The sequence below is a fragment of the Anomaloglossus baeobatrachus genome, chromosome 6 (assembly GCF_048569485.1).
Source record: "Anomaloglossus baeobatrachus isolate aAnoBae1 chromosome 6, aAnoBae1.hap1, whole genome shotgun sequence".
Taxonomy (NCBI): domain Eukaryota; kingdom Metazoa; phylum Chordata; class Amphibia; order Anura; family Aromobatidae; genus Anomaloglossus; species Anomaloglossus baeobatrachus.
The window spans coordinates 69,813,333-69,837,899 of record NC_134358.1 but is presented as its reverse complement, the minus strand read 5'-3'; the positions used below and the strand labels follow the sequence as shown (position 1 = coordinate 69,837,899).

The following is a 24,567-nucleotide window of genomic DNA, read 5'->3' as shown; positions in this document are numbered from 1 at the left end:
GCCAAACACTGTGACCTTGTATGGCCCAAAACCATATGACTGCCTGTCACATGATGACACATTTGTGACAAAAAACTCTTCTGGAAAAGAAAAACTTTACAAAAAAAAAAGGAATGTTTCCTAAAGCAGTTTCTCCTTGAAAGCCTCAAGAATGTCTAAATAGCACCAGTCCAAGGAAGAAAGGGGTATTTACGCACCAAGATAATGCTGATGATCAGCAGCTGGGTGGAAGTCGAGCTCCTGATGGGTCCAAAAGGGAGAGAGATGAATCCAGCAGGAAAGCTACCTATACCAATGAATACTGACAGCAGGAAGAATGGAAAGTCAGGGAGCATTCTGCGCAGCCAAACACTGTGACCTTTTATTGCCAGAAACCATATGACTATCTGTCACCTGTGATAGTCACTTAGTTGGCTGTTTACTGTAGTTTTGATAATATGCCGATGCACACTGTATTCATGAAGCAGCCAATCGGGGGTGTAGGCTGAGTTATACAGTAGGCGGCGTTATACACAGCTCAGCATTCAGAGCTCTACTAGATATGTAGTAGAGAAAATAGGGATTTTAGCAAGCAGCCCAGTAAGTGACACATCGCTGGAATCAGGGAATCATGGTGCTCTCAGTCGGGGTGACAGAGTCCCTTTAAGTGGCTAGAGATCCAATCTGATTGGCCACTGCACCTTTTTTCTTTGCACTGGTTTGTTCCAGTGTTACCTGGGGCCACGGTGGAGGAAGCAGTGACCAGTGCTGCCATAGATGTGGCAGGGTCCTGATAATTGGGCTGCCCCGGCCCTCCTATGAATGACGGCTCTTCCCGGCTCTCCGTCTTGCTTAGTCAGGTGGAGTTCACAATGTATGTTCTCATTATTTCCCTGCGCTCTGCTGTTTCTTTCTTCCGGCCGCTGGGAGGGGGACGGCTGCGCGGCTCTGCGCCTTCAGCTCTCCCCTTACTTCATTTTGCCATCATTCCCGGCAGCACATTAAAGAAAAAAAAAAATCCAAAATATAAAAGGGGGATAAAATCACGATTATCAGGAAAGTTTGCACACGGCTATTCCTCTCCATCGCGATGAAGCGGTGTACCAGCAAACGCGCTGGAAATGAATGGGTCTGATTAGGATGATTATGGCGGCTGGTAGCTGTTAGCCATGGCACAAATACTGCAGGCTGTGTCATGTCAATGCAGAGAATCGCATCTGACGGGGCTGCAATGACTGACTTTTTCTTCTTTCCCCCCCTTCCATGTGTTCTTAAAATAGATGATCATCCTTTCATTAGATTGCGGTTGCATAAAAGAACAACGTTGGGGAATGGGAGGGATGCTGCTCATTTTAATTGAACAGGGGGGAAGAAGACATTAAAAGCGTAATTTGCTGAATCTCCCATTATCTTGCGCAGGCTATAGCCGTTTACACACCAGGGAGAACGCCGGGCCGTGCTGCTCCTGCCTACAGCCACAGCACAAATGAGAATTATTTGTTAAAATGGCTCCTCCATCCTCTCCCAGCGATGGTAATCCGCCTTAAAGAGTCCGGCCATTGGGATTCAGATGCAAGACACAAAATTAAACACCCCCCCCTCTCCCAAAATATATATATTCTGATCCTGTTTCCCAAAGCTGTAGAGTGAAGCACAGGCCATCATCATGGGTGCCGGCGGTCAGGGTGGAAGCGCCGAGTCTGCCCTGTTTACTATGACTGCCTGGAAAATGTGTATTCGAGAGACCCCCGTGCCAATCCCAGGGCAGAGGGATCAGCGCGGATGTTAATGCCGGCCTTAACCCATTGCTGGCCTTGTGGCAGGCGCATGCTCCAGCGCTTTATGCTGACTGAGGACAAAGTGGTACAGGCAGCGCGATGGGGACGAGCGTGTCAGCAGTGAGAGGGTTAACAGCTTCAGGGTGTTCTGCTGTTTTTTTTCAAGTGGATTAAAATTGAGGCAGAAAATGGTCAGTTTGTTTAATATTACTAGTTTAAGGTTTATCACTAAATGATGGATGAATGGACGGACGGATAGATGGATGGATGGATGGAGAGAAATGGATGGATTGATAGAGACATGGATGGAGAGAGATGGATGGATGAATGGATAGATGGAAGGAGAGCTAGATGAATAGAGAGATAGGTGCATGGAGAGAGATAGTTAGATAGATGGATGGAGAGGGATTGATGGAGAGAGAGATCTAGATGAATGGAGAGATGGATGGATGCAGAGAGAGATGGATGGATGGAGAGATGGATGGATGGAGAGAGATGGATGGATGGAGGAGATGGATGGATGGAGAGATGGATGGATGGAGAGATGGATGGATGGAGAGAGATGGATGGAGAGATGGATGGATGGATGGAGGAGATGGATGGATGGAGAGATGGATGGATGGAGAGATGGATGGATGGAGAGAGATGGATGGAGAGATGGATGGATGGAGAGAGATGGATGGAGGAGATGGATGGATGGAGAGATGGATGGATGCAGAGAGAGATGGATGGATGGAGAGAGATGGATGCATGGAGGAGATGGATGGATAGAGAGATGGATGGATGGAGAGAGATGAATGGATGCAGAGAGAGATGGATGGATGGAGAGAGATGGATGGATGGAGGAGATGGATGGATGGAGAGATGGATGGATGGAGAGAGATGGATGGATGCAGAGAAAGATGGATGGATGGAGAGAGATGGATGCATGGAGGAGATGGATGGATGGAGAGATGGATGGATGGAGGAGATGGATGGATGGATGGAGGAGATGGATGGATGGAGAGATGGATGGATGGAGAGATGGATGGATGGAGAGATGGATGGATGCAGAGAGAGATGAATGGATGGAGAGAGATGGATGCATGGAGGAGATGGATGGATGGAGAGATGGATGGAGAGAGATGGATGGATGGAGAGAGATGAATGGATGCAGAGAGAGATGGATGGATGGAGAGAGATGGATGGATGGAGGAGATGGATGGATGGAGAGATGGATGGATGGAGAGAGATGGATGGATGCAGAGAAAGATGGATGGATGGAGAGAGATGGATGCATGGAGGAGATGGATGGATGGAGAGATGGATGGATGGAGGAGATGGATGGATGGAGGAGATGGATGGATGGAGAGATGGATGGATGGAGAGATGGATGGATGCAGAGAGAGATGGATGGATGGAGAGAGATGGATGCATGGAGGAGATGGATGGATGGAGAGAGATGGATGGATGGAGAGAGATGAATGGATGCAGAGAGAGATGGATGGATGGAGAGAGATGGATGGATGGAGGAGATGGATGGATGGAGAGATGGATGGATGGAGAGATATGGATGGATGCAGAGAAAGATGGATGGATGGAGAGAGATGGATGCATGGAGGAGATGGATGGATGGAGAGATGGATGGATGGAGGAGATGGATGGATGGAGGAGATGGATGGATGGAGAGATGGATGGATGGAGAGATGGATGGATGCAGAGAGAGATGGATGGATGGAGAGAGATGGATGCATGGAGGAGATGGATGGATGGAGAGATGGATGGATGGAGAGATGGATGGATGGATGGAGAGAGATGAATGGATGCAGAGAGAGATGGATGGATGGAGAGAGATGGATGCATGGAGGAGATGGATGGATGGAGAGATGGATGGATGGAGAGAGATGGATGGATGCAGAGAGAGATGGATGGATGGAGAGAGATGGATGCATGGAGGAGATGGATGGATGGAGAGATGGATGGATGGAGAGGGATGGATGCAGAGAGAGATGGATGGATGGAGAGAGATGGATGCATGGAGGAGATGGATGGATGGAGAGAGATGGATGGATGCAGAGAGAGATGGATGGATGGAGAGATGGATGCATGGAGGAGATGGATGGATGGAGAGATGGATGGATGGAGAGAGATGGATGGATGCAGAGAGAGATGGATGGATGGAGAGAGATGGATGCATGGAGGAGATGGATGGATGGATGGAGAGAGATGGATGGATGCAGAAAGAGATGGATGGATGGAGGAGATAGATGGATGGATGGAGGAGATGGATGGATGGAGGAGATGGATGGATGGAGGAGATGGATGGATGGAGGAGATGGATGGATGGAGGAGATGGATGGATGGAGATCTAGATGAATGGAGAGATGGATGGATGGAGATCTAGATGAATGGAGAGATGGATGGATGGAGAGAGATGGATGGATGCAGAGAGAGATGGATGGATGGAGGAGATGGAGCGAGAGCTAGATGAATGGAGAGATAGGTGGATGGAGAGAGATAGGTTATAGATAGATAGCCAGATAAATGGATACGAGATAAAAGGATGGTTAAATAGATATACACATAGATACTATACATAGATGATAGAATGAATGAGAGAGAAAGAGAAGAGTTAGTGCGGCGTTACACGGGACGATATATCGTGCAATTGCATGAGTGATCACACCCGCCCCGGCACTTGCACATCACCTATGGGTAAGCCTGGTCCCTCTGTGTAGGGCTGGATTCATTTTCCCTTCCACTGGGAACTTGCTTTGGGTTTTCTATGTGCAGACCTTCATGCATGGTTTTTGCCAAATACTATATGTATGGGGACATGTGCTATACCCTGTTATTACTTTATGCTGCTGAGGCCCTATTTAGGGAACACTCTGATTCTGTATCTCCATTCACCTATCTGTATTTTACTATCTTTTATGTAAAATGAAAGTGCTTCTTGTTGTATACATTCTTCTTAATAAATTTTGCATTATATAGTTGCACTCTTTAATTGTCTATTATGTGTGGCCAACAAAAACTCAGTATATTCCCCCTTTGTTTACATAGATGACAGAATGAATGAGAGAGAAAGAGAAGAGTTAGTGCGGCGTTACACGGGACGATATATCGTGCAATTGCATGAGCGATCACACCCGCCCCGTCATTTGTTGGTCACGGGCAATTCATTGTCCGTGGCGCACAAAGTCGGTAACCGCCATCACACGTACTTACCTCCCTAACAACCTCGCTGTGGGCGGCGAACATCCTCTTCCTGAAGGGGGAAGGACGTTCGGCGTCACAGCGACGTCACACTGCGGCTGCCCAATAGCAGAGGAGGGGCGGAGATGAGCGGGATGTAACATCCCGCCCACCTCCTTCCTTCCGCATTGCCGGCGGGACGCAGGTACACTGTTGTTCGTCGTTCCCGGGGTGTCACACGGAGAGATGTGTGCTGCCTCGGGAACAATGAACAACCGGCGCGCTGAAGGAGGAACGACATTTTGTGAATGAGTGACGTGTCAACAAGCAACGATAAGGTGAGTATTTTTGCTTGTTAACAGTCGTTTGGACGTGTCACACGCTACGATATCTCTAACGATGCCGGATGTGCGTCACAGAATCCGTGACCCCAACGACATATCGCCCAATGTATCGTACCATGTGACGCCGCTCTTAGGGTACAAATTTGGCAACATTAGATACATAGATAGAAAGGGGAGAGAGAAAATAAATGTGAAATATGTTCAAGATAAAAGAGATATTAGAAAGAGAGAGAAAATGGACAAGAGATAGATAAAATAAATGTGAGATTAAAAGACTGAAGAAAGATAAATAATCAAGTTATAGACATAGATGCTTACTGATCTGAAATGCTAAAGGGAAGGAATAGAAAATAGATATGAGATTGAAAGACTAAAGAAAGGGATAATAGCAGGTAGATACAGGGGGAAAGTGTTTAGTCAGGCACCAATTGTGTAAGTTCTCCCACTTCTAAAGATTAGATTTGCCAGTAATTGACAACATAGGTGACCACAACTATGAGATACAAAATGAGGAAACAAATCCAGAAAATCACCGCGTCTGAATTGGTAAGATTTTATTTCCAAATTATAGTGGAAAATAAGTATTTGGTCAATAACAAAAGTTCATCTGAATATTTTGTTATATATCCTTTGTTGGCAATGACAAAGGTCAGACGTTTTCTGTAAGCCTTCACAAGTTTGGCACACACTGTTGGTGGTATGTTGGCTCATTCCTCCATGCAGATCTCCTCTAGAGAAGTGATGTTTTGGGCCTGTCACTGGTGAACACGGACTTTCAACTGCCTCCAAAGGTTTTCTATGGGGTTGAGATCTGGAGACTGGCTAGGCCACTCCAAGACCTTCATATGCTTCTTACAGAACCCCTCCTTCGTTGCCCTGGCGGTGTGCTTGTGATCATTATCATGCTGAAAGACCCAGCCACGTTTCATCTTCAATGCCCTTGCTGATGGAAGGTGGTTTGCACTCAAAATCTCATGATAGATGGCCCCATTCTTTCTTTCATGTACACGGATGAGGCGTCCTGGTCCCTTTGCAGAGGACCAGCATGATGTTGTCACCCCCATTCTTCACAGTAGGTATGGTGTTGTTTGGATGCAACTCAGCATTCTGTCTCCTTCAAATACGACGAGTTGTGTTTCTACCAAACAGTTCTACTTTGGTTTCATCAGACCATATGACATTCTCCCAATACTCTTCTGGATAATCTAAATGTTCTCTAGCAAACTTCAGATGGGCCCGGACATGTGCTGGCTTAAACAGGGGAACACGTCTGACACTGCAGGATCTGAGTCCCTGGTGGCAAAGTGTGTTACAGATGGTAGCCTTTGTTACGGTGGTCCAAGCTCTATGCAGATCATTCACTAGGTCCCATCATGTGCTTCTGGGTTTATTGGACTGTTCTTGTGATCATTTTGACCCCACGGGGTGAGATCTTGCGTGAAGCCCCAGATCGGGAGAGATTATCAGTGGTCTTGCATGTCTTCCATTTTCTTATTATTGCTCCCACAGTTGATTTCATCACACCAAGCTGCTTGCCTATTGCAGATTCAGTCTTCCCAGCCTTGTGCAGGGCTACAATTTTGTTTCTGGTGTCCTTCAACAGCTCTTTGGTCTTCACCATAGTGGAGTTTGGAGTGTGACTAAGGTTGTGGACAGGTGTCTTTTATACTGATAAGATGGTCAAACAGGTGCCATTACTACAGGTAATGAGTGGAGGACAGAGGAGCCTCTTAAAGAAGAAGTTACAGGTCTGTGAGAGCCAGAAATCATACATGTTTTTAGGTGAGTAAATACTTATTTTTCACCATAATTTGCCAAAACAATCTTGCCAAATCAGAGGTGATTTTCTGAATTTGTTTTCTCATTTTGTATCTCATAGTTGTGGTTACCTATGATGTCAATTACAGGCAAATCTCATTTTTTTTTAAGTGGGAGAACTTGCACAATTGGTGGCTGACTAAATACTTTTTTTCTCCACTGTAGATACATACAGGCTGGGATCGGCCCACGGGGGAGCAGGAGAATCCCCAGGTAGGCCCCTCTGCCCTCACCAATGTAGATGAGCAGCAGTGGACACCAATATACCTTCCTTATGTACAGACAGCGGCAACAGCTCATCATTCAGAAAACAAAACTACCCAGTGTATAATGTAGAGGCACAGGAATGTGATGGTGGTAATAGAGTATTCCATGTAACAGTACACGGGGCCAGAGTCCACGTTACTAATGGTCCCACAGGATCCCAGACCTGGATACAGAGAGAGAGAAGATAGAGAGAGGTAAGATAGAGAGAGGTAAGATAGATGTAGAGACAGAGAGAAAGATAATGAGAGGGGGAGAAAAAGAGAGAGGGAGATAAAGATATAAAGAGAGCGAGATAGACAAATAGGGATAGATAGAATGGATGGGTGATGGGTATAGAGGGAGATGAGGCTCTTTCTGAGGCTTTATTGCAGTCCCGCTTTCAGGTGACCTTGCTACGTCCCCTCTCCTCGCTGTGGGCCGGGGACCCCTCTGCGCCCCCTCTCCTCTTTGTGGGCCGGGGACCCCTCTGCTTCTCCCCCTCCCCTCTCTGTGGGCAGGGGACCCCTCTGCTGCTCCCCCTCTCCTCTCTGTGGGCAGGGGACCCCTCTGCTGCTCCCCCTCTCCTCTCTGTGGGCAGGGGACCCCTCTGCTGCTCCCCCTCTCCTCTCTGTGGGCAGGGGACCCCTCTGCTGCTCCCCCTCTCCTCTCTGTGGGCAGGGGACCCCTCTGCTGCTCCCCCTCTCCTCTCTGTGGGCCGGGGACCCCTCTGCTGCTCCCCCTCTCCTCTCTGTGGGCAGGGGACCCCTCTGCTGCGCCCCCTCTCCTCTCTGTGGGCAGGGGACCCCTCTGCTGCGCGCCCTCTCCTCTCTGTGGGCCGGGGACCCCTCTGCTGCGCCCCCTCCTCTCTCTGTGGGCCGGGGACCCCTCTGCGCCCCCTCTCCTCTCTGTGGGCCGGGGACCCCTCTGCTTCTCCCCCTCCCCTCTCTGTGGGCAGGGGACCCCTCTGCTGCTCCCCCTCTCCTCTCTGTGGGCAGGGGACCCCTCTGCTGGTCCCCCTCTCCTCTCTGTGGGCAGGGGACCCCTCTGCTGCGCCCCCTCTCCTCTCTGTGGGCAGGGGACCCCTCTGCTGCGCCCCCTCTCCTCTCTGTGGGCCGGGGACCCCTCTGCTGCGCCCCCTCCTCTCTCTGTGGGCCGGGGACCCCTCTGCGCCCCCTCTCCTCTCTGTGGGCCGGGGACCCCTCTGCTTCTCCCCCTCCCCTCTCTGTGGGCAGGGGACCCCTCTGCTGCTCCCCCTCTCCTCTCTGTGGGCAGGGGACCCCTCTGCTGCGCCCCCTCTCCTCTCTGTGGGCCGGGGACCCCTCTGCTGCGCCCCCTCCTCTCTCTGTGGGCCGGGGACCCCTCTGCGCCCCCTCTCCTCTCTGTGGGCCGGGGACCCCTCTGCTTCTCCCCCTCCCCTCTCTGTGGGCAGGGGACCCCTCTGCTGCGCCCCCTCTCCTCTCTGTGGGCCGGGGACCCCTCTGCTTCTCCCCCTCCCCTCTCTGTGAGCAGGGGACCCCTCTGCTGCGCCCCCTCTCCTCGCTGTGGGCAGGGGACCCCTCTGCTTTCCCCCCTCCCCTCGCTGTGGGCCGGGGACCCCTCTGCTTCTCCCCCTCCCCTCTCTGTGGGCCGGGGACCCCTCTGCTTCTCCCCCTCCCCTCTCTGTGGGCCGGGGACCCCTCTGCTTCTCCCCCTCCCCTCTCTGTGGGCCGGGGACCCCTCTGCTGCTCCCCCTCTCCTCTCTGTGGGCAGGGGACCCCTCTGCTCCCCCTCCCCTCTCTGTGGGCCGGGGACCCCTCTGCTGCGCCCCCTCTCCTCGCTGTGGGCAGGGGACCCCTCTGCTCCCCCTCCCCTCTCTGTGGGCCGGGGCCGGCCGGCTATTGGCTGCAGTCAGTGAATGGGCGGCGGTGAAGGCTGCCTCCTCTCCCTCAGTCTGTAGTATCTGTGCAGGATGCCTCGTCCTCCTTCTTGTGACTTGTGCGATGTGTTTCCTGGCCGGTAGATGCGCCGTGGTCGCTGCCGGCAGCCCCCCTCCCCAGCGCCGCGGTGCTCTAGGCGGAGTATGACCGGCGCTGGCTGCCGCCGCCGGCCTCACACTGGGGGAAGCCCGTCCAGCGCAGCGCTGCTCCCGGTCGGCGCCGCCTCAGTCTCGCTGTTCTCCGGTGCCGACCCCTCTCCTGCTCCCTGAAGCCCCCGGATCTGTCTGGCATGTCCACCCTGGCTGTCATCTGTAACAGCAGCGACTTTATCCACGGGCGGAGGATCCACACGGGAAGATGCAGTTTGACACTCTACGCCAGTTCTGCAACACCGTCCTGTCTCATTTTCACGAGGCTTTCCCCACTCCCCCCAACATCTTACAGAACGATCTGTTCGGGCAGACCTTGAACAACTCCAGGTAGGTGCGATCGGCCGATCTCTGGCTCTGCTGCATGAAGCCGATGACATCATATCTATCTATCTAACTATCGGCAACATATTCCATCGTCCACTGCAGGCATTTATTCTTTATATGTTCCCTCTTTAATGAAAGTTCCCCCCACTGCCCCCCCATAACAATTAGGAAAATATAGCAAAGATATGGGGACGAGATGTAGCAGAGCTGGATTTGTCATGGAGCGGAAAATTACAATTTTGGCTCTGCTGCATCCTGGAGGCAAATGGTCCGACATCTATCCTACACGATGAGATCAATCACTTCCATGGGGGGCAACGAGAGGATATTTGGGGGGATGGGGCTATTGACCCCACAAGGTTTAATGAGCGGATGAGGTTTGGTGCATTGGATAGAGCCGCGTTCACACCACATACGGTTTACCGGGAGTGATTGATTGATCTGGAGTGAAGGCGGCCCCTTCCCTGCCCCCTATACAAGCCACCTATACAAGCCACCTATACAAGCCCCCTATACAAGCTTCCTATACAAGCCCCCTATACACGTATACAAGCCCCCTATACAAGCCTCCTATACAAGCCGCCTATGCCAGCCCCCTATACACCTATGCCAGCCCCCTATACACCTATGTCAGCCCCCTATACAAGCCCCCTATACACCTATACAAGCCCCCTATACACCTATACAAGCCCCCTATACACCTATACAAGCCCCCTATACACCTATACAAGCCCCCTATACAAGCTTCCTATACAAGCCCCCTATACACCTATACAAGCCCACTATACACCTATACAAGCCCCCTATACAAACCCCCTATACAAACCCCCTATACACCTATACAAGCCCCCCATACAAGCCTATGCAAACCCCCTATACACCTATACAAGCCCCCCATACAAGCCTCCTATGCAAACCCCCTATACACCTATACAAGCCCCCAGTAATGAGCAGCGGTCAGGACGGCAGATGCTGGACAGCTCCTCCGAGGTGAGGACGCAGCATATTCTCCTGGCGTATTGTACCCTATGGAGGATGCGATCGCTCATCAGAAGGAAGGAGTTTGTGCTTTTCCCCAAAACCAAAGGAAGCAATGTGATTGTTTTTTTTTATAAATATATGTATATACTGTGCTGCAAAATGTCATTTGCCTGCATTACTATGAGTGTATATATATATATATATATATAGAAAGAGAGAGTATGTGAGAGCCGGTATATGCATGACGGTTTCAGAATTCCTAGTGCCCTGGGGCAGTGATAGGATTAATGGTGAATTCCCATGAGGTCCAAAGAGGCTCATACACCTTAGCTGTCAGCTGAGTGCGCTGCTCTTCCGACCCCCTCCCCCCACCGTACACATGCATGCTCTGCTCTTCAAACCCCGGCCCCCACACCGTACACATGCACGCTCTGCTCTTTGGACCTCCCCTATCCTATACATGCATGCTCTGCTCTTCAGTTCCCACACGGACACAACGTACACATGCATGCTCTACTTTTCAGACCCCGCACCATACACATGCATGCTCTACTTTTCAGACCCCGCACCATACACATGCATGCTCTACTTTTCAGACCCCACACCATACACATGCATGCTCTACTTTTCAGACCCCACACCATACACATGCATGCACTACTTTTCAGACCCCACACCATACACATGCACGCTCTACTTTTCAGACCCCACACCATACACATGCATGCTCTACTTTTCAGACCCCACACCATACACATGCACGCTCTACTTTTCAGACCCCACACCATACACATGCACGCTCTACTTTTCAGACCCCACACCATACACATGCACGCTCTACTTTTCAGACCCCACACCATACACATGCACGCTCTACTTTTCAGACCCCACACCATACACATGCACGCTCTACTTTTCAGACCCCACACCATACACATGCACGCTCTACTTTTCAGACCCCACACCATACACATGCACGCTCTACTTTTCAGACCCCACACCATACACATGCACGCTCTACTTTTCAGACCCCACACCATACACATGCACGCTCTACTTTTCAGACCCCACACCATACACATGCATGCTCTACTTTTCAGACCCCACACCATACACATGCATGCACTACTTTTCAGACCCCACACCATACACATGCACGCTCTACTTTTCAGACCCCACACCATACACATGCACGCTCTACTTTTCAGACCCCACACCATACACATGCACGCACTACTTTTCAGACCCCACACCATACACATGCACGCACTACTTTTCAGACCCCACACCATACACATGCACGCACTACTTTTCAGACCCCACACCATACACATGCACGCTCTACTTTTCAGACCCCACACCATACACATGCACGCTCTACTTTTCAGACCCCACACCATACACATGCACGCTCTACTTTTCAGACCCCACACCATACACATGCACGCTCTACTTTTCAGACCCCACACCATACACATGCACGCTCTACTTTTCAGACCCCACACCATACACATGCACGCTCTACTTTTCAGACCCCACACCATACACATGCACGCTCTACTTTTCAGACCCCACACCATACACATGCACGCTCTACTTTTCAGACCCCACACCATACACATGCATGCTCTACTTTTCAGACCCCACACCATACACATGCATGCTCTACTTTTCAGACCCCACACCATACACATGCATGCACTACTTTTCAGACCCCACACCATACACATGCACGCTCTACTTTTCAGACCCCACACCATACACATGCATGCTCTACTTTTCAGACCCCACACCATACACATGCATGCACTACTTTTCAGACCCCACACCATACACATGCATGCTCTACTTTTCAGACCCCACACCATACACATGCATGCTCTACTTTTCAGACCCAACACCATACACATGCATGCTCTACTTTTCAGACCCCACACCATACACATGCATGCACTACTTTTCAGACCCCACACCATACACATGCATGCACTACTTTTCAGACCCCACACCATACACATGCACGCACTACTTTTCAGACCCCACACCATACACATGCATGCTCTACTTTTCAGACCCCACACCATACACATGCACGCACTACTTTTCAGACCCCACACCATACACATGCATGCACTACTTTTCAGACCCCACACCATACACATGCACGCACTACTTTTCAGACCCCACACCATACACATGCATGCTCTACTTTTCAGACCCCACACCATACACATGCACGCACTACTTTTCAGACCCCACACCATACACATGCACGCACTACTTTTCAGACCCCACACCATACACATGCACGCACTACTTTTCAGACCCCACACCATACACATGCATGCTCTACTTTTCAGACCCCACACCATACACATGCACGCACTACTTTTCAGACCCCACACCATACACATGCACGCACTACTTTTCAGACCCCACACCATACACATGCACGCACTACTTTTCAGACCCCACACCATACACATGCATGCTCTACTTTTCAGACCCCACACCATACACATGCACGCACTACTTTTCAGACCCCACACCATACACATGCACGCACTACTTTTCAGACCCCACACCATACACATGCATGCTCTACTTTTCAGACCCCACACCATACACATGCATGCTCTACTTTTCAGACCCCACACCATACACATGCATGCTCTACTTTTCAGACCCCACACCATACACATGCATGCTCTACTTTTCAGACCCCACACCATACACATGCATGCTCTACTTTTCAGACCCCACACCATACACATGCATGCTCTACTTTTCAGACCCCACACCATACACATGCACGCACTACTTTTCAGACCCCACACCATACACATGCATGCTCTACTTTTCAGACCCCACACCATACACATGCATGCTCTACTATTCAGACCCCACACCATACAGATGCACGCACTACTTTTCGGACCTCTACACTATACACATGCACACTCTGCTCTTCAGTTCCCACACCATACACAAGCACGCTCTACTCTTCGACCCCAACACTATACACATGCTCACTCTATTTCTCGGACCTCACACCGTACACATGCACACTCTACTCTTTGGCTCCCCCCACTGTACACATGCACGCTCTGCTCTTCTGTTTTTCCATCCACGCACGCATGCACACACACACTGTGGGCATGTACACTCTACTCTTCGGACCCCCACTCTGTACACATTCACAATCTACTCTTCAGACCCCCCACCGTACAAATACACACTCTACTCTTTTTACCCCACACCATACATATGCATGCTCTACAGTTCGGACCCCTACACCATACACATGCACCCTCTACAGTTCGGACCCCTACACCATACACATGCACGCTCTACAGTTCGGACCCCTACACCATACACATGCACGCTCTACAGTTCGGACCCCTACACCATACACATGCACGCTCTACAGTTCGGACCCCTACACCATACACATGCACGCTCTACAGTTCGGACCCCTACACCATACACATGCACGCTCTACAGTTCGGACCCCTACACCATACTCAAGGACGCTCTACTCTTTGGACCCCACATTATACAAATGCACGCTCTACTCTTCGAACCCTTACGCTATACACATGCACGCTCCACTTCTTGGATCCGACACCGTACACATGCATGCTCTGCTCTTCTCTCCCCCCCCCACACACACACACACACATACTGTGCACATATATGCTCTACTCTTCGGACCCCTTCTCTGTACACATTCACAATCTACTCTTCAGACCCCCCCCACCGTACAAATACACACTCTACTCTTTTTACCCCACACCATACATATGCATGCTCTTCTCCGCCATGTATGCTCAATGGGGACAGTGGAATACGTTGGACACTTCTAGAGGCGGATTGTCTCCCATAGAAATAAAAGAATCATCTATATGAATCTTCCCTCAATATGGAGTAGACCGGAGGCCCCCCTGGGTTGGGCTAACATTAATATTAATGTGCTTATGGGCCTTAAGGCGATAAATGGGTTAATTCTGCATTCTCTGGTAGTCTATGGCAGGTGGAAGGGTTAATAGTAAAAATGTTCGGGTGTTTTTAAGCCGCTCGAGAGGGGCTAGTTTTACACTCCCTGGTGGTCTAGGGCAAGTGAGATTACTCTGTCAATTAAAGGGTTAATTTATTAATTTTACGTATCCTGGTGGTCTAGGGGAGTAAATGATCCATTTCGGTCGCTCCTGTCGGCTGCGCCCCCAAGTGATGGTGGCTGAACGCTTCCATCTTACACGCTCCCTGAGCATTTCTGACTTCTGTTCCTCTTTTCTTTGCGTTGATACCTTCCATCTTCTTATATCTGACAATTAACCGGTTAGGATCCCAGTAAAGTAAGAGGCTGTGATGTGGAGATGTGGCGGTATCCGGCCTGCAGCGAGGGGCCGCGATGGTGAAGGTTACCTCTGCGCCCACGCGTCCACGCTTTATTACCTGTCTGCTTCTTATTCTCGGAGTGTGGGACGTTTATCCTCCAGATTATTATGCCGTCCATCGTACGGGAGCAAATCCTGCAATAAGAGCGGAGGTTGAGAAACCTCCGGAAAACAGTATCATTTCTGAGATTGGCCTAAGATCTCCTATGTTTTCTTAAGCACCATTGATTGTGAATTGTTGTTTTTTTTTTATGCCTTTAAAGTGTCTATTCCACAAGGGGATTGTAAGATGGAAATGGATATCCCATAATGTGGCGAGTAACACGTCGCCCAGAACGGGGATCTAAATCTACCGAGACACCAGGGACGTATAAAGAGACAGATCTAAGCTTTTAGGAACAGTGTTGGCTAGTGATGCTTCACATGGGGCAAATTCAGACCAGCGCGGCTCCATCACCAGTGCCCATCCCCCTAAAAAATAAATAAAATCTAATATATAAAGCTGAGGGTACGTATGTATGTGTGTGTATGTGCGCTAAAGGAATCCGCACCGTCGCATTTACAATCACGAAATTTTGCACAGACGCCTCATGTGACTCAGGGAACGTCATAGACAATGTTTTGACAGGAAAATTTAACCCTGCGCTTTACAGTTACTCTCCAAAAAACCTGCCTCCATTAAAGTCAATGGAGCTGCGATCCACAGGTTATTAATAGCAGCTGTGAGTGGTTGCTATAGGAACGAAAGACATTCATGGTATAAGAAGCTTATGTGTGAGGTAATATGATGTCAGTGGGGAGACGGATAGAGACAGACAGAGAGACAGGGAAAGAGACAGAGGCAGACAGACACAGACAGGGAAAGAGAGAGACAGGGAAAGAGAGAGACAGGGAAAGAGAGAGACAGGGAAAGAGAGAGACAGGGAAAGAGACAGAGACAGACGGGGAAAGAGACAGAGACAGACGGGGAAAGAGACAGAGACAGACGGGGAAAGAGACAGAGACAGACGGGGAAAGAGACAGAGACAGACGGGGAAAGAGACAGAGACAGACGGGGAAAGAGACAGAGACAGACGGGGAAAGAGACAGAGACAGACGGGGAAAGAGACAGAGACAGACGGGGAAAGAGACAGAGACAGACGGGGAAAGAGACAGAGACAGACGGGGAAAGAGACAGAGACAGACGGGGAAAGAGACAGAGACAGACGGGGAAAGAGACAGAGACAGACGGGGAAAGAGACAGAGACAGACGGGAAAGGGAAAGAGACAGAGACAAAGAAAAAGACAGGGAAAGATACAGACCGACAAGGAAAGAGACTGGGAAAGAGACAGAAACAAGGAAAGAGACTGGGAAAGAGACAGAAACAAGGAAAGAGACTGGGAAAGAGACAGAAACAAGGAAAGAGACTGGGAAAGAGACAGAAACAAGGAAAGAGACTGGGAAAGAGACAGAAACAAGGAAAGAGACTGGGAAAGAGACAGAAACAAGGAAAGAGACTGGGAAAGAGACAGAAACAAGGAAAGAGACTGGGAAAGAGACAGAAACAAGGAAAGAGACTGGGAAAGAGACAGAAACAAGGAAAGAGACTGGGAAAGAGACAGAAACAAGGAAAGAGACTGGGAAAGAGACAGAAACAAGGAAAGAGACAGAGAAAGAGACAGGGAAAGACAGAGACAGCCGGGGAAAGAGACAGAGAGATAGAGATAGACAAGTAGATAGGGAAAGAGACAGACAGAGAGACAGACAAAAACAGACAGGGAAAGAGACAGACCAGGGCAAGAGACAAACAGACACAGAGATAGAGAGAGAGAGACAGAGAGACTGATACAGAGACAGACAGAGAGATAGACACCGACAGATACACAGAGAGAGACAGGGAAAGTGACAGACATAGACAGTTACTATCCCGGGCAACGCTGGGTACTACAGCTAGTTATATACTGTATATTTCCAATTAAACCTCCTTGGAAATCCATATAGATCATACACCGAGGAGCATTATGGAGCCAACGCCTGGTGCACGGCACAGAATCAGCCGCTTCCTGTGGATATAATTGTGCTAATTACTTCATATTCACTTCTTCTTACCACTAATTACCCCTGCTGGCCATAATTTACACATAATTCATATGAAAATCCACATTACAGAGGATAAAAAAAAGGAAAATACAAACAGATGAACATTGTGTTCCTATGGAATATGTGTCCTAGATACAGACTTATCCACAGGGTTATATTAGCCGGAAGTCATACAGGAGGAAGGAACACATAGATCAACCCTTAAAGGGAATCTGTCAGTAGGATCAACCCTCCTCAGCCGTCTGTACGAGCATGTAGGTCACAGGAAGATGAATAAAATGATACCTTGATATCTAAAATCCAATGTCTTATTTCAGAGAAATCCTCGTTTTTCTTAATATGTAAATGAGCTGTTCGGATCTTTGGGCCGATCGTAGATCTACCGGAGAATCTGCCTCCAGAGATCATTATAAATAAAAGGGGGGCATTACAAATGTGAGACATGTAGATCAGGAGGACAGACTGTCAGTCATTACATGTCTCACAATGCTAATGCACCCTTTCATTTACAATAATCTCTGGAGGCAGATTCTTGGGAAGATCTATGACTGGCCTAAAGATCCGAACAGCTCATTAACATATTAAGTAAAATGTGGATTTCTCTGGAATAAGACATCTAATCGGAGATCCCGAGGTATCATTTTATTCAGCTTCCTATGTTCTACTGACAGATTCGTAACCATCATTTTGATTTTTTTTCTTCCATAAATCAATTAGTACATGCAAAAATAAGAAACTTTGTAATATAACTTATTATCTTCTTAAAGAAATCATTTTTTTTTTTCTTCTCCTTGTCAGATTATTCTGTATGGAGGACTATGTGCGGCCATTATTCTGTATGGAGGGCTATGTGGGGTCTATTATTCTGTCTGGAGGACTATGTGGGGCTCATTATTCTGTATGGAGGACTATGTGGGGCCATTATTCTGTATGGAGGGCTATGTGGGGTCTATTATTCTGTCTGGAGGACTATGTGGGGCTCATTATTCTGTATGGAGGACTATGTGGGGCTCATTATTCTGTATGGAGGGCTATGTGGGACCCATTATTCTGTATGGAGGGCTATGTGGGGCCCATTATTCTGTCTGGAGGTCTATGTGGGGCCCATTATTCTGTATGGAGGGCTATGTGGGGCCCATTATTCTGTATAGAGGACTATGTGGGGCCCATTATTCTGTATAGAGGACTATGTGGGGCCCATTATTCTGTATGGAGGGCTATGTGGGGCCCATTATTCTGTATGGAGGGCTATGTGGGGCCCATTATTCTGTATGGAGGGCTATGTGGGACCCATTATTCTGTATGGAGGGCTATGTGGGGCCCATTATTCTGTCTGGAGGTCTATGTGGGGCCCATTATTCTGTATGGAGGGCTATGTGGGGACCATTATTCTGTATGGAGGGCTATGTGGGGCCCATTATTCTGTCTGGAGGTCTATGTGGGGCCCATTATTCTGTATGGAGGGCTATGTGGGGCTCATTATTCTGTCTGGAGGACTATGTGGGGCTCATTATTCTGTCTGGAGGACTATGTGGGGCTCATTATTCTGTATGGAGGACTATGTGGGGCTCATTATTCTGTATGGAGGGCTATGTGGGGCTCATTATTCTGTATGGAGGGCTATGTGGGGCTCATTATTCTGTCTGGAGGACTATGTGGGGCTCATTATTCTGTCTGGAGGACTATGTGGGGCTCATTATTCTGTATGGAGGGCTATGTGGGGCTCATTATTCTGTATGGAGGGCTATGTGGGGCTCATTATTCTGTCTGGAGGACTATGTGGGGCCCATTATTCTGTATGGAGGACTATGTGGGGCTCATTATTCTGTCTGGAGGACTATGTGGGGCTCATTATTCTGTATGGAGGGCTATGTGGGGCTCATTATTCTGTCTGGAGGACTATGTGGGGCCCATTATTCTGTATGGAGGACTATGTGGGGCTCATTATTCTGTATGGAGGGCTATGTGGGGCTCATTATTCTGTATGGAGGACTATGTGCAGCCATTATTCTGTATGGAGGACTATGTGCAGCCATTATTCTGTCTGGAGGACTATGTGGGGCCCATTATTCTGTATGGAGGGCTATGTGCAGCCATTATTCTGTATGGAGGACTATGTGGGGCTCATTATTCTGTATGGAGGACTATGTGGGGCTCATTATTCTGTATGGAGGACTATGTGGGGCTCATTATTCTGTATGGAGGACTATGTGGGGCTCATTATTCTGTATGGAGGACTATGTGCAGCCATTATTCTGTATGGAGGACTATGTGGGGCTCATTATTCTGTATGGAGGACTATGTGCAGCCATTATTCTGTATGGAGGACTATGTGGGGCCCATTATTCTGTATGGAGGACTATGTGGGGCTCATTATTCTGTATGGAGGACTATGTGGGGCACATTATTCTGTATAGAGGACTATGTGAGGCCATTATTCTGTATGGAGGCTATGTGAGGCCCATTATCCTGTATGGAGGACTATGTGGGGCCATTATTCTGTATGGAGGACTATGTGGGGCTCATTATTCTGTATGGAGGACTATGTGGGGCTCATTATTCTGTATGGAGGACTATGTGGGGCCCATTATTCTGTATGGAGGACTATGTGGGGCCCATTATTTTGTATGGAGGGCTATGAGGGGACCATTATTCTGTATGGAGGGCTATGAGGGGACCATTATTCTGTATGGAGGGCTATGAGGGGACCATTATTCTGTATGGAGGAGTATGCGGGGCCCATTATTCTGTATGGAGGGCTATGTGGGGCCCATTATTCTGTATGGAGGGCTATGTGGGGCTCATTATTCTGTATGGAGGGCTATGAGGGGACCATTATTCTGTATGGAGGGCTATGTGGGGCTCATTATTCTGTATGGAGGGCTATGTGGGGCCCATTATTCTGTATGGAGGGCTATGTGGGGCCCATTATTCGGTATGGAGGACTATGTGGGGCCCATTATTCTGTATGGAGGACTATGTGGGGCCCATTATTCTGTATGGTGGGCTATGTGGAGACCAATATTCTGTATGGTGGGCTATGTGGGGCCAATTATTTTGTATGGAAGATTATGTGGGGCCCATTATTCTGTATGGAGGACTATGTGGGGCCCATTATTCTGTATGGAGGACTATGTGGGGCCCATCATTCTGTATGGAGGGCTATGTGTGGCCCATTATTCTGTATGGAGGGCTATGTGGGGCCCATTATTCTGTATGGAGGGCTGTGTGGGGCCCATTATTCTGTATGGAGGGCTATGTGGGGCCCATTATTCTGTATGGAGGGCTATGTGGGGCCCATTATTCTGTATGGAGGGCTATGTGGGGCCCATTATTCTGTATGGAGGATTATGTGGAGCCGTTATTCTGTATGGAGGACTATGTGGGGCCCATTATTCTGTATGGAGGACTATGTGGGGCCCATTATTCTGTATGGAGGGCTATGTGGGGCCCATTATTCTGTATGGAGGGCTATGTGGGGCCCATTATTCTGTATGGAGGGCTATGTGGGGCCCATTATTCTGTATGGAGGGCTATGTGGGGCCCATTATTCTGTATGGAGGGCTATGTGGGGCCCATTATTCTGTATGGAGGGCTAGGTGGGGCCCATTATTCTGTATGGAGGGCTAGGTGGGGCCCATTATTCTGTATGGAGGGCTATGTGGGGCCCATTATTCTGTATGGAGGGCTATGTGGGGCCCATTATTCTGTATGTAAGGCTATGTGGGGCCCATTATTCTGTATGGAGGGCTATGTGGGGCCCATTATTCTGTATGGAGGGCTATGTGGGGCCCATTATTCTGTATGGAGGGCTATGTGGGGCCCATTATTCTGTATGGAGGGCTATGTGGGGCCCATTATTCTGTATGGAGGGCTATGTGGGGCCCATTATTCTGTATGGAGGGCTATGTGGGGCCCATTATTCTGTATGGAGGGCTATGTGGGGCCCATTATTCTGTATGGAGGGCTATGTGGGGCCCATTATTCTGTATGGAGGGCTATGTGGGGCCCATTATTCTGTATGGAGGGCTATGTGGGGCCCATTATTCTGTATGGAGGGCTATGTGGGGCCCATTATTCTGTATGGAGGGCTATGTGGGGCCCATTATTCTGTATGGAGGGCTATGTGGGGCCCATTATTCTGTATGGAGGGCTATGTGGGGCCCATTATTCTGTATGGAGGGCTATGTGGGGCCCATTATTCTGTATGGAGGGCTATGTGGGGCCCATTATTCTGTATGGAGGGCTATGTGGGGCCATTATTCTGTATGGAGAACTATGTGGGTCACTGAGGATGCCGGGCGTCGGACCACATCGGATATTGATGTCCCACCCTCAGTATATTATATACCCGGAGAACCCCTTTAAAGTTACAGCTATGATAGGGCCTATGAGGGTAAAATCTGATCCAGGACATTAAAGCCAGTGTACTCTACAGGATCTGACTACACAGGCTTTGTTTGTAGTCTGTTACCATGGAGAAACATAGGTCGACCTGAGAGCTGTATACACAAAATTCCTTTTTTTGTGATGTGAATTACGTCAGCACTTCTGGATGTGGCACTCTGCAGTTAATACTTATTTAGAGGCGCACGCTTCTTAATGACTTTGGCGCATCTAATCCCAGTCTTGGTGAATCCGGCGCCTTCGTGTTCTCCTGTGTTGCATATGGCCTCCGGGCCTCCCTAATCACCAGGCTCCGGGTGGGATTGCTGCCTCTGCATTCCTCGTGGCTACACCCTGACCCCATTATAAAATAGGACTTCGATGTCTTTAAAAAAAATCCTGATGACTTGTGCTGAATAAGTGTATTACTTTTTATGATGTGGATGCGAAAACTAATTTAATACTTCCAAAACTACCGTTTGCCCTAGTAATCCGGTTTTATGGTTTGGCTTGCAGCTACTATTGGAACTCGTTTCTATCCTGCATGCTAGACTGCTTTTTCGCCATCTTACGGCCCAGTATTTCACACGATGAGTGCAGGATTGTGCAGGTCCTAAGGGAAGCTATTTATCTATGATCACCAGAAGACATGACTTTTCTTCATATTCTTCCGTAACTCACATTGATTTTATTTTACCCATTTCTAAAGTTGTAAATGACTTAAAGCCTTCAGCCCAGATTGTGTGTTTATGGACAGAACGGCCATCTATTAATCTGTCTCTAGCGGTAAAATATCTTCCAACCTTTTACAAGGATGAAGGACCTCTGCCACTTGAAACCCAATGTTCTGCTCATGACTGGCGAGGGCTGTCGTGTCCTTTGTCGGTCGCTTTGGGCTTATTTTCTTTGCCGATGCTAATGTTATCATGGGATATATTTTCTGTGTCTTTTTCTTCCTGCGAACCATCAGCAATGTGCCTATTCCAATTAGGATTGTAAATTTCATCATATATTTCTGCCATTTATGTGTGTGGGTGTGTCAGATGCAAGTGAGTGACAGAAATAAGTAATGTCCTGCCTAGATGCCCATGGGAGGTATGAGATATTGCTCATAATGCACTAAAATACTGGTGATAAAGTTGGGTCAAAGGGCAGCAAGGGCTCAGTGCATCCAAATTGTCTGCTAGGCCAGCCGAGAGTGTCTGCATTACAGCTAGCTAGAAGTAGGGGTGAGCAGCAAATATTGTGCTCAACCGCAGGGTAATAGACAGGATCATAGATGAGTAAGCAAGAATCACCAGTTTTAGGCTATGTGCCCACACTGCGGATTTACCGCGGATTTTGCCGCGGATTTACCGCGGATTTGCCGAAAATCTGCAGCAGTGGCACTTCCAAGCCATTTTAATGGCATTTTGGAAATGCTGTGTCCATGCTGCGGATTTTGATGCGGAAAAATCTGCAGCATGTCAATTGTTTGTTGCGGATTTTGGTGCGGATTTGGGTATAGAATGGGAAAAAAAAAAATCCGCATCAAAATCCACGGTAAATCCGCGGGTGCGGATTTGCCGCGAAAGTCGCGGATTTTCAGGCAGAAAAGTCCGCAGGTACATTCTACCGTGGACACATAGCCTAAAAGTGAAAGGTGCACTTACCAAATAAAGTGAAGCATTGTATAAGGGTTGGGTAAAAAGGGCAGCAAGAGCTCAGTGCTTCCAAATTGTCTGCTAATCCACCATATAGTGTCTGCATTATAGCTAGCTAGAAGTAGGGGTGAGTAGCAAATATTCTCAACCCCAGGGTTATAGACAGGATCACAGATGAGCAAGCAAGAAGCACCAGTTCCAAAGTGAAGCATTCACTTACCTAATAAAGTAAAGTATTGTATAAGGGTTTGGTCAAAGGGCAGCAAGGGTCAGTGCTTCCAGGTTGTCTGCTAAGCCAGCCGGGAGTGTCTGCATTACAGCTAGCTAGAAGTAGGGTAGAGTAGCAAACATTGTGCTCAACCCCAGGGTTATAGACAGGACCACAGATAAGCAAGCAAGAAGCACCAATTTCTAAATAAAAGGTGCACTTGCCAAATAAAGTGATGTATTGTATAAGTGTTTGGTCAAAGGGCAGCAAGGGCTCAGTGCTTCCAAGTTCTCTGCTAGCCCATCCGAGAGTGTTTGTTTGCATTATAGCTAGCTAGAAATAGGGATGAGTAGCAAATATTGTGCTCAACCCCAAGGTTATAGACAGGCTCACAGTTGAGCAAGCAAGAAGCACCAGTTCCAAAGTGAAGCATTCACTTACCAAATAAAGGGAAGTATTGTGTAAGGGTTTGGTCAAAGGGCAGCAAGGGTCAGTGCTTCCAAGTAGTCTGCTAGCCCAGCATATAATGTCTGCATTATAGCTAGCTAGAAGTAGGGGTGAGTACCAAATATTGTGCTCAACCCCAGGGTTATAGACAGGCTCACAGATGAGCAAGCAAGAAATATCAGTTTTAAAGTGAAGGGTGCACTTACCAAATAAAGTGAATTACTGTATAAGGGTTGGGTCAAAGGACAGCAAGGGCTCAGTGCTTCCAAGTTCTCTGCTAGCCCACCATATAGTGTCTGCATTATAGCTAGCTAGAAGTAGGGGTGAGTAGCAAATATTGTGCTCAACCCCAGGGTTAGAGACAGGATCACAGATGAGCAAGTTTTAAATTGAAGGGTGCACTTACCTAATAAAGTGATGTATTGTATAAGGTTTGGGTCAAAGGGCAGCAAAGGGCTTAGTGCTTCCAAGTTGTCTGCTAGCCCAGCATATAGTGTCTCTGCATTATACCGTAGCTAGCTAGAAATAGGGGTGACTAGCAAATATTGTGCTCAACCCCAAGGTTATAGACAGGATCACAGTTGAGCAAGCAAGAAGCACCAGTTTCAAAATGAAGGGTGCACTTACCAAATAAAGTGAAGTATTGTATAAGGGTTGGGTCCAAGGGCTCAGTGCTTCCAAGTAGTCTGCC

At 48.5% G+C, this 24,567-nt stretch overlaps 1 protein-coding gene across 50 annotated transcripts in view; it reads left to right on the top strand.

Annotated features, from left to right (window-relative positions):
- Positions 1-24,567, top strand: part of RIMS2 (regulating synaptic membrane exocytosis 2) — a 990,720-nt gene that overhangs the window by 349,670 nt on the left and 616,483 nt on the right. For 3 of the 50 annotated variants that reach the window (XM_075353013.1, XM_075353021.1, XM_075353015.1), the window contains exon 1: positions 9,279-9,737. The exons of the other annotated variants lie outside the window; for them this stretch is intronic. In XM_075353013.1, the coding sequence (XP_075209128.1) occupies positions 9,616-9,737 (122 nt within the window). In that variant the 5' untranslated portion in view covers positions 9,279-9,615. Of the gene's footprint in view, positions 1-9,278; positions 9,738-24,567 lie in introns of those variants that run through there. 50 annotated transcript variants of the gene reach the window in all.